General features: G+C 41.8%; 1 protein-coding gene across 1 annotated transcript; it reads left to right on the top strand.

Moving 5' to 3' along the window:
- The first annotated feature begins 1,192 nt into the window (after positions 1-1,192).
- On the top strand, positions 1,193-14,950 carry prune (prune exopolyphosphatase). Its single transcript, XM_083989331.1, has 9 exons — positions 1,193-1,459; positions 6,099-6,206; positions 7,189-7,391; positions 8,287-8,471; positions 11,058-11,216; positions 12,010-12,101; positions 12,984-13,142; positions 13,264-13,354; positions 14,402-14,950. Exons 1-9 carry the CDS (start codon positions 1,421-1,423, stop codon positions 14,632-14,634), a joined length of 1,269 nt encoding a protein of 422 aa, XP_083845457.1. The 5' UTR covers positions 1,193-1,420; the 3' UTR covers positions 14,635-14,950.
- The last annotated feature ends 1,989 nt before the right edge of the window (positions 14,951-16,939 follow it).

The following is a 16,939-nucleotide window of genomic DNA, read 5'->3' on the forward strand; positions in this document are numbered from 1 at the left end:
AACAAATAAGAGGACTTAGAGTGCAAATCCAAGATTAAGATTTAAAGTTCATTAAAAGAGAAATGTTTTAAGAAAAAGAAGTCATGGTGCTGTTTCATGCACCAGGAGGAAATACAGACAACTACATTACCCAGAGTTCAGTTCTTCCTGAGGGTCGTGCTGCTTTCAAATGCCACAGGAGATGTGAGTCTTTTTCCTTTGTGTCTTATAGTTTATTATAAAGGTTTATTGTTGCTGCTGCACAGACAGATGATGTCATGATTCATGTTGAGGAGGATGATGTCACAGCTGCCTCCATCTCTCTATTTTTACATTACATCCTCGAAACTTTACAACTGTGACTTCTTGTCTTTATAGTCTATGGTTAAAACACGACCTGTATGACAGCCTTTTCTTTTCTTTTTAACAAGCTTTATTATCATTATTAAAGACATTATACAAATAACATGACATCATACAAACATGAAACAACAGTGAAGTACAGGGAGTGCTAATAGCTATCACACAAAAATAAATAAAATACAATAAAGATAGAAAATAAATAAAATAAGATAATGAATCAGGATGCATAAAGATACATTTGATTAATAAAGAACCAATAAATAAATAAATAAATATATATGCTAAAATGGAGATAAGAAAAAACAAACATTTTATCTAGTTATAGACTATAATATTTTCCAACAGACCGGAAGTCTTGAAAGCTTTCCTTTTTTTTTTATTGTATTCAAATTTACATACACTCTCAAATAGGAACATGTTGCATTCTTTTTTCCAGAAAACTGTAATTTTTGTACAATAAAAATAGAAAAATAAATCTACAAGGCTTAATACAGAATAGGAAAATAGCTATTTTAAATATGTGTGAAAATAATAAATAAATAAAATAAAATAAAAGGTATAACACAAATTGAAGGCATTGCACTCATTGGGACTCTTCACAAATAAAGAAATTACACTGTATTGCAATTTCCACCGTACCATTATTTTTTTCATTTCCATCTGCCAGTTAACTTAAGGGACTAAAATATTTGTTTAGTTATTTTTTAAAACAGGTTATGGACGGGTATTTATTTTTCCATCTTGAGAGATTTCCTGTTTGTAGTCGTGTCTGAATTGTCAACGCGCTCAGCGGTGAACTCTGGTATTTCCGAGGTTTGAGGAGGCCGTGAAGGCACCGTGACCTTTCCCCCTGACGCCACAGCCACATTGCCTTCAGTCAGTCAGTCAGTCAGTCAGTCTGCAGTCATGTGGTCCCGTTAAACCAGCTCGGTTACAGCGACCGACCATATAATAGACTGTTCAGGTACCGATAGACCCGGTAGAGAGACCGACTCAGCCGCTGCTCGTTCCCCGGAGAGAGGAGCAGCTGCAGCGGCCTGAGCTCCGTCTGAGCTCCGGTCTGACAACCAGAGAGAAGATGGAGGAGTTTCTATCCAGCTGCCACACCGCGGCGCAGGTACACACACACACACACACACACACACACACACACACACACACACACACACACACACACACACACACACACACACACACACACACACACACACACTGGCCTATGTGTTGTGTATGTGTGTATATGTGTCATAATTAGCCCGTTTGCTTCCACAGTTATTTATTTAACAACACAATCGTTTCCGGTCCGTTTGACCTTTCACAATAAACTTCCGGTCATCGGAGCTCTGTATCAGCTGAACACGAACAGAATACAACTATATACCTTGTTTTTAAATGATCTAAAGGCCTTTTTGCACTAGTGTTGTATTGTATTGTATTTAAATCAGGTATTTAATTATGTTTTAGGCCGTTCCTTTTGCATTAGTAGAGTATATTTTTTACATGAGTATATTTAGGGTCCGGGCAGCGCAGCTGACAGGACACTATTGTATTCCTAGGAATTCTTCTTCTTCTTCTTCTTTCTTTCTTTCTTCTTCCAAGGAAGTCATACTTCCCATGGGCGAAAACTCACCAAACTTTGCACAAAGGTTCAGTCCCATGCCAGATTCACTCAACTCCAAGGACATGTGCCCCCCCCTCCTAGGGGGGGCACAATAAGCGTTTAAATTTAAAAACTTTAAAAATTCCTACCAAACCAACGGTAGATGCTACAGTGTTGAAACTTCACCACAATGTAGCCTCAATACTGCTGAAACTTTTGTCCACTTAAACTTATTACAAATTATGAAGTCCATCACTCTGTTTTTTTCAATAACTGTAAAACTTTTAAAATGTATCTCCTCCCACAATTTTTGCTCAATTGACACCAAACTTGCTACAGAGCATCTCCAGACTGTCCTCCACAAAACTTGTTTCTCGGATTTTTGATTAAGCAAAAATTGAGCCTACAGTACATGAAAACGTTTGACTGCAAACAGTACTGTAAACATATACCATCAAATTCTTGATAAATACATTTTCAATCTTCCTGAAAAAAAATGACAATATTCTGGAGTCATGGTTGATGAAGTTTGGCAAATATCAGAATTTTAACTCAAAAACTGAATTTTTGAGAACATTTTGAATTCTGCTCTCATGGGAACAACTGCAGTCAATGTGAGTGTGGAATTTTTAAACATCATATTTTCTCTTATGAAGCAAAACACTTATCATTAAAAACAAATCACCAACATTTCCATGCTGTCAAGATGCAATTTATGTATTATCAGATTTTTGTTTAGATAACTGAATTATTGACATTTTGACCATTTCATCACAACAGCTGCCCGGGCACTGGCTCACCTGAGTGGATAAATGAAGCTACACAGCAGGTCTCACTACCAGCCAATTAGCTCAGTGAGTTAGGAGCTGGTTCTTGGTGTCAGAGATTGTGAGTTCGAGACCCAGCAAGGGTGATGATGATGATGATGATGGATCAAAATGTCACATGTCCTTAAGCTGTTTTGCTGTCTAAATGCAATTTATGTAGCCTATTAACAGATTTTTGTTTGGATAATAGAATTTCTGACTTTCTGAAATCTGCCTTGACAACAGCTGCCTGGGCACTGACTCCCTGAGTGGATAAATGAAGCTACACAGCAGGTCTCACTACCAGCCAATTAGCTCAGCGAGTTAGGAGCTGGTTCTTGGTGTCAGAGGTTGTGAGTTCGAGACCCAGCAAGGGTGATGGTGATGATGACAGATCAAAATGTCAGTTGACCTCAATATGAAACACAAGACAATTGTCCTAATGGTGGCATCACAGCAAGCCTCTAAATTAAAAAAAAAAACAAATAGCTTGGACTGGTCCATGCGCGAAGGCTCCTAACATCTTAGACTCATAGTAGATGTTTGACAAATATCATTATTTTACCTCAAAAACGGATTTTTCTTTTTACTGTGGTTTCAAATCTGCCTACACGACAGTGAATGGCTTACTCAATTTGTGAAGCCACTGTTGATCTGCCACTTGTCAATTAGCTCAGTGCGATAGACAATGGTCTTTGGTTCCCGAGGTTGTGGGTTCAATCCTCAACTGATGCAGATTGAGCATTACAAGGTCAACTGTCTTGTCTTCCTATTCTCCTGTTTGTTGCTCAGAATTGCCTAAATTTGCCCAAAAGTAGCCCGGACCCGACCCATCGCTGCGCAGCAGCTATAATTTATCATATATTTCCTCTTTGTATTTTATTATTTCCTTTGCACATCTATCTATCTATCTATCTATCTATCTATCTATCTATCTATCTATCTAGCCCGTTAGCTTCCACAGTTATTTATTTATTTATTTAACAACACAAGTATTTCCGGTCCGTTTCACCTTTCACAATAAACTTCCGGTCATCGGAGCTCTGTATCAGTGACACAGAATAAACTCCAACCTCTCTGTTGGAGGTGAAGTTGAACACGAACAAAATACAACAATATACCTCGTTTTTAAATGATCTTTAGGCCTTTTGCACTAGTGTTGTATTGTATTGTATTTAATTATGTTTTAGGCCGTTCCTTTTGCACTAGTAGAGTATATTTTTTATGTAGTTTTATACATTGTAGGGTATATTTTATCATATATTTCCTCTTTGTATTTTATTATTTACTTTGCACATTTCCTTTTGGAGCAACCTGGCACAAGAGTATCTATCTATCTATCTATCTATCTATCTATCTATCTATCTATCTATCTATCTATCTATCTATCTATCTATCTATCTATCTATCTATCGTTCTATCTATCTATCGTTCTATCTATCGTTCTATCTATCTATCTATCTATCGTTCTATCGTTCTATCTATCTATCTATCTATCGTTCTATCGTTCTATCTATCTATCTATCTATCTATCTATCTATCTATCTATCTATCTATAGATCTATCTATCTATCTATCTATCTATCTATCTATCTATCTATCTATAGATCTATCTATCTGTCTATAGATCTATCTATCTGTCTGTCTATCTATCTATCTGTCTGTCTGTCTATCTATAGATCTATCTATCTATCTATCTATAGATCTATCTATAGATCTATCTATCTATCTATAGATCTATCTATCTATAGATCTATCTATCTATCTATAGATCTATCTATCTATAGATCTATCTATCTATCTATCTATCTATCTATCTATCTATAGATCTATCTATCTATCTATCTATAGATCTATCTATCTATCTATCTATCTATAGATCTATCTATCTATCTATCTATCTATCTATCTATCTATAGATCTATCTATCTGTCTGTCTGTCTATCTATAGATCTATCTATCTATCTATAGATCTATCTATCTATCTATCTATCTATCTATCTATCTATCTATCTATCTATCTATCTATCTATCTATCTATAGATCTATCTATCTATCTATCTATAGATCTATCTATCTATCTATCTATCTATCTATCTATAGATCTATCTATCTATAGATCTATCTATCTATCTATCTATCTATCTATCTATCTATCTATCTATCTATCTATCTATCTATCTATCTATCTATCTATCTATCTATCTATCTATCGTTCTATCTATAGATCTATCTATCTATCTATCTATCTATAGATCTTTCTATCTATCTATCTATCTATCTATAGATCTATCTATCTATCTATCTATCTATCTATCTATAGATCTATCTATCTATCTATCTATCTATCTATAGATCTATCTATCTATCTATCTATAGATCTATCTATCTATATATCTATAGATCTATCTATCTATAGATCTATCTATAGATCTATCTATAGATCTATCTATCTATCTATCTATCTATAGATCTATCTATCTATCTATCTATCTATCTATCTATCTATAGATCTATCTATCTATCTATAGATCTATCTATCTATAGATCTATCTATCTATCTATCTATCTATCTGTCTATAGATCTATCTATCTATCTATCTATAGATCTATCTATAGATCTATCTATCTATAGATCTATCTATCTATCTATCTATCTATAGATCTATCTATCTATCTATCTATAGATCTATCTATCTATCTATCGTTCTATCGTTCTATCTATCGTTCAATCTATCTATCTATCTATCTATCTATCTATCTATCTATCTATCTATCTATCTATCTATCTATCTATCTATCTATCTATCGTTCTATCTATCTATCTATCTATCTATCTATCTATCTATCTATCTATCTATCTATATTTTCATTTATTTATTTTCCTGGAGTACAAACAGTACCAAAGATAAAATAAGTCATAAAAAAATCAACAGACAAAACAAAAAAAACAAATCCATTAGTAGGAGGGAGAGAATAAAGCAACATTTAACATCTGTGTTCTGTTTTTTACAGTCTCATTCCAGCCTTATCATTTTACATGTGTATCAACAATGATTAATAAGAAACAAAAACACTAAATATTCAGTAGAAGCGTGGTTGTAGTGGTTGTCCAGCTCATTTCTCCTACAGACCATAAAAAGACGTTTAGCTGCGTTTCACTCAGGTCTGAAGCCGTTCCAAAGGGCGGCCATGTTTCCTGTTGTTGCTATAAACACAAAAACACAAGGTGGCTTTAGAAACTGTGTGTGTCTGAGGTGTGAGGTGTGTGTGTGTATCTGTGTGTGTGTGTGTGTGTTGTGTTGACGGTGCAAACAGCTGAGCGGTGCGTCCTGCTCTTCCCTCCCCAGGGGAACACAGACCGGCCCGGTCCACAGTTCCACGTCGTCATGGGCAACGAGGCCTGTGACGTGGACTCCATGGTGTCCGCTCTGGCCTACGCCTACTTCCTGTCCAAGGTGAGAGCTGATTGGCCGGTTGACATCAGACGTTACGTTATTGATGATGGATTATTTTAAAGGGATACGCCAACATTTTTTTTTCGTGTCATGCCTCACTCCTGAGTCCATGACCAGCAGATAGACACCATCCTTTCCACTGTGCGTGCTGTAACCATGGAGATAGAGCCGTATCGCCGTAATTAGCTTAGCTCAAACACTGGAAGTGTATGGGTAGTGTTAGCCTGCCTCCACCTAAAGTCACTAATTAGCTTAGCTCAAACACTGGAAGTGTATGGGTAGTGTTAGCCTGCCTCCTACCTAAAGTCGCTAATTAGCTTAGCTCAAACACTGGAAGTGTATAGGTAGTGTTAGCCTGCCTCCACCTAAAGTCGCTAATTAGCTTAGCTCAAACACTGGAAGTGTATAGATTTCAGCTCGGGTAGGAGGCAGGCTAACACTACCTATACACTTCCAGCGTTTAAGCTAAGCTAATTAGCGACTTTAGGTGGAGGCAGGCTAACACTACCCATACACTTCCAGCGTTTAAGCTAAGCTAATTAGCGACTTTAGGTAGGAGGCAGGCTAACACTACCCATACACTTCCAGTGTTTGAGCTAAGCTAATTAGCGACTTTAGGTGGAGGCAGGCTAACACTACCTATACACTTCCAGCGTTTGAGCTAAGCTAATTAGCAACTTTAGGTAGGAGGCAGGCTAACACTACCCATACACTTCCAGTGTTTGAGCTAAGCTAATTAGCAACTTTAGGTAGGAGGCAGGCTAACACTACCCATACACTTCCAGTGTTTGAGCTAAGCTAATTACAGGCGATACGGCTCTATCTCCCTTGTTACTACACGCACAGTAGAAAGGGTGGTGTCTATCTGCTGGTCATGGACTCGGGAGTGAGGCAAGACACACAACAACAAAAAAATGTTGCCGTATCCCTTTAATGTTAGATTATTGCTGATGTATTATTTGAACGTCTCTCTGTGTGTCAGACTGAGCCGGGCGGCGTGCTGGTCCTCCCTCTGCTGAACATCGGCCAATCAGAGCTGGCGCTGCGCTCCGACAACCTGTTCCTGCTGCGCCAGAGCGGCCTCGGTGCTGAGCTGCTGCTGTTCAGAGACCAGCTGGACCTGCGGGCGCTGCAGCGCCACGGACGGCTGCGGCTCACGCTGGTCGACCACAACGTCCTGGCCAGGTACTGACAGCTGATAGGTACAGACTAACACCTGATGACAAACACCTGACCAGCCGCGGCGCTACTATTGGGCCCGCTACTAGCTGTTCATCCAATTAGCATCCTGAGGAAAGCTGTGAAAGTTTCTCAGCCAATCAGCGGCTTCTACCCGGTGGTGTAGTGGTCGTTGGACGCGAGGGTGCGCCGTCCCCCCAGTCTTTTTTTTTTTTTTTTCTAAAGAGGAACTAACAGGATTTCTCCCGTGGCTCTGCTACGTTTTTACCTTAATTAAAACCTCCGGAGTAATTATGATCATTAACTACATGACTTGTAACTTTGTTACGAGTGAGAACGAGGCTCTCTGTCTTCACCAGCGTCTCACGGCTGAAAACCAACCTGGTAACATCAGTGTAGTAGCTACCTGGCCGCCGCCCCGGTGTCCCAGCTCTCGTCTCTGCTGCACCTGCTCCCTATTGATTTTTCACTGGCTTCGTTGTAAACAAATCCACATGGCCAGGCGGAGGCGGATCGGTGTCAAAACAGCGGAAAAGTAATGGGTTTTTCTCCCTAGAAATGACTATGGAGAGCTGCAGATAGATAGAGCCATTAGAAATGAATGCAACTGATTTTTAAAATGTATTTAATTTTGATGTTGTTAACTTACAGGCTTTGTTAGTTTTAGGTTCAATATGTACAAAAAAGTCAAAGTTCTCAATAAACAACTAGTCTAGTGGTCTTGTTCAGGTTCAGGTAGATGAGCTCACCTGGTTCATCATCATCTGTATGTGTGTGTGTGTGTGTGTGTGTGTGTGTGTGTGTGTGTGTGTGTGTGTGTGTGTGTGTGTGTGTGTGTGTGTGTGTGTGTGTGTGTGTGTGTGTGTGTGTGTGTGTGTGTGTGTGTGTGTCTGTGCTGCAGCGGCGACGGCGAGCTGGAGGCGGCGGTTGTCGAGGTGATTGACCATCACCTGCTGGAGAGAGAGCCCTCCCCCTCCTGCCCCGTCACCGTGGAGACGGTGGGCTCCTGCGCCACCTTGGTAACGGAGCGCATCATCCAGAGAGCGCCGCAGATCCTGGACCAGCAGCTCGCACAGCTGCTCTACGGTAACATGATAGTACTCTGTAGTATTTATCACAGTAGTTAGTGGTATCTACTGTGGTAAATACCGTATATAGTAGTATTTATCATAGTACTCTGTAGTATTTATCACAGTAGTTAGTAGTATTTATCACAGTAACTCTGTAGCACTTACCACAGTACTCAGTAGTATTTACCACAGTATATTTAAGCAATATATCCCTCCAGTCCGTGGTCTATGCTCATTCTACCACTCTAACTGGCTAAAGGCTAATGCTAAGCTAACAGTGGTCTATGCTCATTCTACCACTCTAACTGGCTAAAGGCTAATGCTAAGCTAACAGTGGTCTATGCTCATTCTACCACTCTAACTGGCTAAAGGCTAATGCTAAGCTAACAGTGGTCTATGCTCATTCTACCACTCTAACTGGCTAAAGGCTAATGCTAAGCTAACAGTGGTCTATGCTCATTCTACCACTCTAACTGGCTAAAGGCTAATGCTAAGCTAACAGTGGTCTATGCTCATTCTACCACTCTAACTGGCTAAAGGCTAATGCTAAGCTAACAGTGGTCTATGCTCATTCTACCACTCTAAGGGGCTAAAGGCTAGTGCTAAGCTAACAGTGGTCTATGCTCATTCTACCACTCTAAGGGGCTAAAGGCTAGTGCTAAGCTAACAGTGGTCTATGCTCATTCTACCACTCTAAGGGGCTAAAGGCTAGTGCTAAGCTAACAGTGGTCTATGCTCATTCTACCACTCTAAGGGGCTAAAGGCTAGTGCTAAGCTAACAGTGGTCTATGCTCATTCTACCACTCTAAGGGGCTAAAGGCTAGTGCTAAGCTAACAGTGGTCTATGCTCATTCTACCACTCTAAGGGGCTAAAGGCTAGTGCTAAGCTAACAGTGGTCTATGCTCATTCTACCACTCTAAGGGGCTAAAGGCTAGTGCTAAGCTAACAGTGGTCTATGCTCATTCTACCACTCTAAGGGGCTAAAGGCTAGTGCTAAGCTAACAGTGGTCTATGCTCATTCTACCACTAAGGGGCTAAAGGCTAGTGCTAAGCTAACAGTGGTCTATGCTCATTCTACCACTCTAAGGGGCTAAAGGCTAGTGCTAAGCTAACAGTGGTCTATGCTCATTCTACCACTAAGGGGCTAAAGGCTAGTGCTAAGCTAACAGTGGTCTATGCTCATTCTACCACTCTAAGGGGCTAAAGGCTAGTGCTAAGCTAACAGTGGTCTATGCTCATTCTACCACTAAGGGGCGTTGTTCCCCCTTAGAGTGGTAGAATGAGCATAGACCACCTGGAGGGATATATAGCTTTGATAAAACGGTTACCAATAACAACAATATGAAAGAGGACATGTAGTTTTCTTCCAGCAGAATAAAAAGCTGTTCCCAGCTGTCCAGACGTTAGCTCCAAGTAGCTCTGTCACTGCTCAGTCCCCTCTACCATTGTTAACCCTCTGGAGGTCAAAGTTCACCTTCAACATGTCAGTTACACTACTTTACTACATTTTTAACATCATAAAAACACCGACTGTCTGTTGCTACGGACTGCAACAGTCCGTTGTCATGGATACATGACAACAACTTCCATTCATACCAGTCATACGTGCCTGAGGCGGAGTAACTAGCTGTGTCTCAATTCAGGGGCTGCAGCCTTCGGAGGACCCAGCCTACGCGGTCTCCGGAGGCAACGGCTTCGGAGGCTCCTCCGTCGGCTGCATCAATGGTCGGTAAATGGGACGGTCTACGGGTCTAGCCTTCAGAGCATTTCCTGATCCGAACGTAAACAACGGCCGAACGTAAACAACGGCCGGACGTTAAACATTTAAAAGTGGCGCTTGCAACGGCTCTACCGCTCCTCCGCCCCTCGCTTTTTTTTTTTTTTTAAAGAAGTAGAATCAATACAAGGGCAGTTATCATTAATATACTAATAAACAAACCATTGAACAGCAGCCAGGGGGGGGGGGCTTCAGGCTTCAGGCTTCAGGCTATTAAGTGAATAGAGAATAAAGAGCACAAGTAATGTGTTTTCATAGCTTTCTGCTTTGCCTCCGCTCCTCACCTGTGCAGCCAGAGCAGAGCAGAGCTCAGCAGCGGGCAGCCACACCTCCAAGCCGGCCGCAGAGCCGGTTACCGTGGCTACAGCACAGAGCTGCTACCGTTTGATAGCTAGCGGCTAGGTTGCTAATAACAACAACGGTGCAGCAAAGCATCTTGGGATACGGGAGGCCGCGAAGGATAGTAGCGATGCATCTTCAGAATGCAGGGCAAAGGAGGACGCTGCAGGCTGCATCTGGAGGAGCCTTCGAATTTGGACGAATTGGGACAAGACAGCCTTCACGCAGCGCTGTGATGTAATCGGCCTTCAAATGCAGCCTCCGAAGGATGCAGCCCCTGAATTGGGACACAGCTACAGCCTACGCTGTGATAAGGCTTTAGAATAGTAGCTGTGGTATATGCTCATTATACCACGGCTAACAACCAATCAGATCGCCGGATTTCACCTTTCCGTTTTATAAAGTAGTATTTATTTATTAGTGTGTGTGTGTGTGTTACTGTGTTTAACTATGTGTAACTGTGTGTAACTGTGTCTAACTTATAGCGGCGGTGGTGTTGGACTGTGTGAACATGGCTCCGGCTGCAGGTAAAGTGACTCCTAAAGACAGCCAATACGCTGCAGCTCTGGAGTCGCGTTTCCCCTCGCTGCCACCGAGAGGCGCTCTGTTCCAGGCGCTACACAACGCCAAGTTTGACGTCTCAGGTAACTGATGCTCACCTGTTCACCTGTATTTATAACAGTAGTTAGTGGCATTCATTGCAGTACTCAGTAAAATTGAAATTCTTTGACCGGTGCAAGACAGACTCATGTTTTCATTCATCAAGAATTAAAGTCAGAGGTTGGAAGACGATCACATACCGTCGTAGTTCCCACCATAAACGGAGATTCGGCGGCGTTATTCTCATGACTCGCCACGAAACCGAAAGTAAAGAAACGCTGGTCGGCTCGCCCAGCATTTCCACCACCACTAATAATAACAAAATAACCATAGAGACAAAACCATAGATTTATCTAAAATGGACCATTAACAAGTGGTAACGTAGATTCATCCACATTAATATCAGACTTTTTTATAACCAAATAGAAACTCTTCGTTGTCCCATTAAATCGATTTTTTTGTTGTTGAATTTTTTTAAATATTGTGCAATGTGCATTTGTTCGCCTTCTTTACATCCAGAGAGTCCAGGTTTTAAAAAGGGTTTAAGTTCACTTTATAATGGAGTATGTTCATTTATAGGCTCCTATCTATTTGTGTGCAGATAAATGTTAAAAATGCTAAAGACTAAAAATCATAGAGAGAATCAGCAATATCGTAGAATCACAATTTGAATCGAATTGGGACCCAAAAAAATCATAGAAGAATCGAATCGGGAGAAAAGCATATCGCCCCAGCCCTAGTACTCAGTAGTGGTATTTATCCTAGTACTCAGTAGTGGTATTTATAACATTAGTTAGTGGTATCTATCCATGTACTCAGCAGTACTTGTGTCCTCAGGTCTGAACACGGAGCAGATGTTGCTGAAGGACATGAAGTCTGTTTCTGGAAGTCTGAACATCTCTGTTTCTGTTCTCTACGTCACACTGGAGGTCAGTACACACTCTACTACACTGTAATACTCACTGTACTACACACTGGACTACACTGTACTACACACTGTAATACTCACTGTACTACACACTGTACTACTCAGCACACACCCCCACCACCAGGAGGAGACAGAGAGCAGTATTCTAGTATTCTGGGTATTGTAGGTCAGTGGTTCTCAAACTGTTTCACATCAAGGTCCTAAACTGACACAGATTAGACCACGAACCCCCACAGACCCACTGGACCACACAACAAACACCAGAAATACACAAATATATGTTCTGAGGCTGAAGAACGTTGTAGTCGATGTACGTTCAGATTAGGACCAATGGCGTGAATTTTTGGAAATATTGTAAAGACATTTTTGGAAAAACAGTGGTACAATTTCTCCAAAAACGGTTTAAACATTTTTAGGATAAAGTGATAACAATTCTAAAAAAAAAGTGTAAAATTTCTCAAAAACAATTCTAGAAAAAAGTATAAGATTTTGCAAAAAAGTTTTTAAAAAATTCTAAAAGAAACTGGTAAAGTTTCTCAAAAAAAGATTTTTAAAAAATTCTAGAAAAAAGTGGTAAGATTTCTAAAAAAAAAGAAAGGAAAAAAAGTTAAAACATTTTATAGAAAAAGATTGTAAAATTTCTCAAAAACAACTCTAGAAAAAGGTGGTACGTTTTCGCAAAAGAGTTTTAAAAAAAAATTCTAAAAAAATCTCAAAAAAAGATGGTAAAATTTCTAAAAAAATAAAAAACTGTCATAGAAATGTCTTACTTAACGTGTGTGTGTGTGTGTGTGTCTCTATGTGTGTGTGTGTGTGTGTGTCTCTATGTGTGTGTGTGTGTGTGTGTGTGTGTGTGTGTGTGTCTCTCTGTGTGTGTGTGTAGGAGTTCCTGCAGCGCGCGGCCTTGGAGTCGGATCTTTCCGGTTTCTGTCAGAAGTTTGGATTCGACTTGTTGCTGCTGATGACGATCTCCTTCAGCGAGAGCAAGGAGCCAATCAGAGAGCTCGCTGTGTTCAGCCACAGCCACAGCTGCAGGGAGCAGGTACACACACACACACACACACACACACACACACACACACACACACACACACACACACACAGACACACTGTGATGGTGTTGGTGTTGCCATGACGACAGCCCCGTTGCTCCTCCTCCCCAGGTGAGCCAGCACCTGGAGCAGGCCAGAAGCCCCGCCCTGCAGCTCTGTCCAATCAGCAGCCCCCATCCTCACCTCACAGCCTATCAGCAAGGTGAGACATGGACTAGCTGTTCCCATGGTAACGGGTCTGACGATGCGTTCACTGACCTCTGACCTCCGGGATAAAAACAAGTGGCTTTTCAGACGTGTCTGTTCTGATGGTCCCAGTCAGCTGTCCAGGTGTTTGCAGTATAGTACCGTATTTTCCGGACTGTAAGTCGCACCTTTTTTAGTAGTTTGGCCATGCAACCTACATTTAGAAGCCACTTATATATCAAAAATACACGCTATGTCATCTATGACGCCGTACAGTGTGGCGACTTTCTCGCTAAATCTGGCGACTTTCCATCTCCTCTTGGCGACTTTTTTTTGGGGGTCAAAAGTAGCGACTTTTCCCGGTGTTGTTACAAACGTTCCTGGTTTGGAACACGTGAGCTCCGCCCCCGTTCCATTATGAGACCCTGCTGTTAATTAAGTGTTTCAAAAATAAATGCGACTTATATATATTTTTTCCTCTTCATGACGTATTTTTTGACAGATGCGACTAAAACTCCGGTGCAACATATAGTCCGGAAAATACGGTAATTAATTACATATAAAAAAAACTTCTCCATGATATTCAGATGCACCTGTACATGACAGCTACAGTTTATGTCCGTAACTCAATTCAAATAGTGAAACTAACACATTATAAAGATCCATTACACACTGAATGAAACTTTTAATGTCTTTATTTAGTCAATTTGTTCTAATTGTAATAATTAAGGCTTTACAAAGACCTAAAATTCAGAATCCCCCAAAATTTGAATATTACAAAGGACCTTTTTTTTTTTTTTTTTTTAAAGCATTTATTGATATGTAAATCTGTATGAACTCATGGTGCGTTCGTGGCAACACGTAACTTGTGTTTTTCTGACCTGTTGACCTCGTACCAGTTCACGGGTCTGAAGTCACAGGTTTGACGGTCATTATAGTGCTCTTTCCCGGGAACAGGTCGGAAAAACACGAGTTACGGGTTCTAAAGCGGCGAGCGCGGCGTCGGAGCTGTTTGACTTCTCCTTCATGTTCTAGTTTAATCTATTCTGTCTCCGTCCTGCAGGAAACTCTCTGGCGTCCCGTAAGAAGCTCCTCCCCCTGGTGAAGGACTTCCTGAGGGAGCAGCAGGATGGAGGCGGTCGTCGTGGCGAGGCCGACGGAGAGGAGGATGCAGCGTTCCCGCCCACGCCCATGAACAGTCTGGTGGACGGCTGTCCCCTTGACGACGGGCCGCCGCCGCCGCCGCGGCTCAGCGCCCGCGACCTGGAGGAGAAGGTCAGCCGCATGGTGCAGTGATGTCACCGTGATGTCACCGTGACATCATCACTGACCCTCCGACCCACTCAGAACACTCACAACCTCCACAACCCAAAGCTCCGTCGCCGTGGAGACCGACAGGTGGAACATCCGGTCTCCGACTCAGAGGAAACGACCAGAAACCGTTTGGATCAGGGACCGGGAATGTTCCACCCGGACGCCGACCGCAGCAGGAACCTCACGATGATGATGTCACTGCAGCGGCGATGTGACGAGGAACAGAGACTCGCTCCGGTTCAGTTCTCACCTGTTCCTGTTCTTCATCCGTGTTTAAATAAAGGTTTTACAAACTGTTGGTGATGTCACTCCTCTGTGTGTGTGTGTGTGTGTGTGTGTGTGTGTGTGTGTGTGTGTGTGTGTGGCCCAGTTCCAATCCGACCCCTCACGGACTCACTGACTTAGAGGCGCGTTCACGGGAAGTCCGTGAGTGTGTGAGGGCTGTTCCGTTGTCAGATCATCAAGTCAGTGAGTCAGTGAATGAGCCCTTACTGCCCCCTTACCGTAAGTCAGCACCGATGCTGACTTTGGGTAAGCAAATTACCCACAGTTCATAGCGTTGTGAAGTCAAACACATGGGATGCCGTCGGAACGCGGGTGTTAAAAAAAGAAAAAGTAAATTACCACACGTAGTCAGAGAGAGCTCCGCTGTCTCTTTATTGTTAATGGACAGGAGCAACAACAAAGAAAGAAAGAAAGAAAAGAAGAAGTTTACTGTCAGTATTAACGTGCAGTTTGTGATTATTGATGATGATTTGATCAGATCTGATCCAGGAACATTTTGTTTTGAGTCCGTCCCCCTCACACACCTTGTGCGCGTTGAAAGTAGCTACGGTAAATTATCGGCCCAAGACCGGAGTTAAAAACATTTTGTTGTCAAGGTAACGTGTGGTGAGAGTGTGTAAGTGCTGTTCCATTCATGTTTACAGCATCTGGACCCTCACACACTCTCACACTCTGTCACTTACAGCTGACGTCACTTCAGTCAGAGAGGGTTCAGGGCTTGAGTCTTTAGGGAGCGGATTGGAATTGGGCATTTGTGTGTGTGTCTGTGTGTGTAACTTGAGACTTCCTGTGGGAGTTTCACAATAAGACACAAGTTCCTCTTTTTGTGAACTAGGGAAGGCTTTTCTACGGTGGCCCTGAGGTGCAAAACACAACAGCCAATCAGAAAAAACACAACACAAAAAGAGAAAACAACAGCAAAAGAGAAAACGCAACACAAATTGAAAACAACACAAAAATTTAAAACACAACTTGTTTTGTCGTTGTGTTTTCTGTTCTGCACCTCAGGGCCACCGTACTTTGAGGCTTTTATTGTGAAATAGAGGAGGAAGTGATGCAGGAAGTTACAAAATAAAGTTCCTGGTTTTAAGTTTAAACAACACAAAAGAGAAAAGGCAACACAAGGCAGTTTTATTAGTATAGCCCGTTTTTACCACAAGTCTGTCTCAAAGGGCTTTACATCCCATCATAACAACATCCTCTGTCCTTAGACCCTCACATCCACTGAGGAAAAACTCCATGGAAAACCCTTTTAACAGGGAAAACACAAACACAAAAATTGAAAACACAACTTCTTTTGTCGTCGTGTTTTCTGTTCTGCACCTCAGGGCCACCGTACTTTTAGGCTTTTATTGTGAAATACAGGGGGAAGCGATGCAAGAAGTTACAAAATGAAGGGTTTTTTTTTTTTTTTTGTTTGTTTTCAAAGCTTTATTTCAAATTTTGAACTCATTTGAGGAAGAAACATTTGCTTGCATTTAAAACAGTACAAGCTTACTACAAAATGAAGTTCCTGGTTTAAAGTTTAAAGTTTCACTCTAATTTCAGTTTCAACTAAAAAACTTTAAAAACAAAGAGGAGAAATATTTCATGGTGTTGATGTCATGTGATCAGCTGTTTATTGATCATTGATCCTCGACCAGACTCTGCTGCGTCGGGCTCTAGGACCCTGAGGACGCTGCTTCTCTTCACTTCCTGCTGCTGGCAGCTGATTGGCCGCTGTAGATGCAGTCAGAGGGAAGCTGAGCTGCTGCCTCACCTGTCGCCTCACGGAGCAGGTGAGCCGACCAATCAGAGAGCAGCAGGTGAGCCGACCAATCAGAGAGCAGCAGAGCAGCGCTGCAGCAGTGCAATGCAGCTGAACCTGCCTGGCGAGTCCCATAGAGTCAGACTGGGAACTCCCTCAGAGAGAGAGAGGAAGCTGTGACACCGACACACACACACACACACAGACACACACACACGGAGCAGCGTCCAGCCGGTCACATACATGCTGGTCAGA

Source organism: Trachurus trachurus, assembly GCF_905171665.1.
Source record: "Trachurus trachurus genome assembly, chromosome: 16".
In the NCBI taxonomy this organism is placed as follows: domain Eukaryota; kingdom Metazoa; phylum Chordata; class Actinopteri; order Carangiformes; family Carangidae; genus Trachurus; species Trachurus trachurus.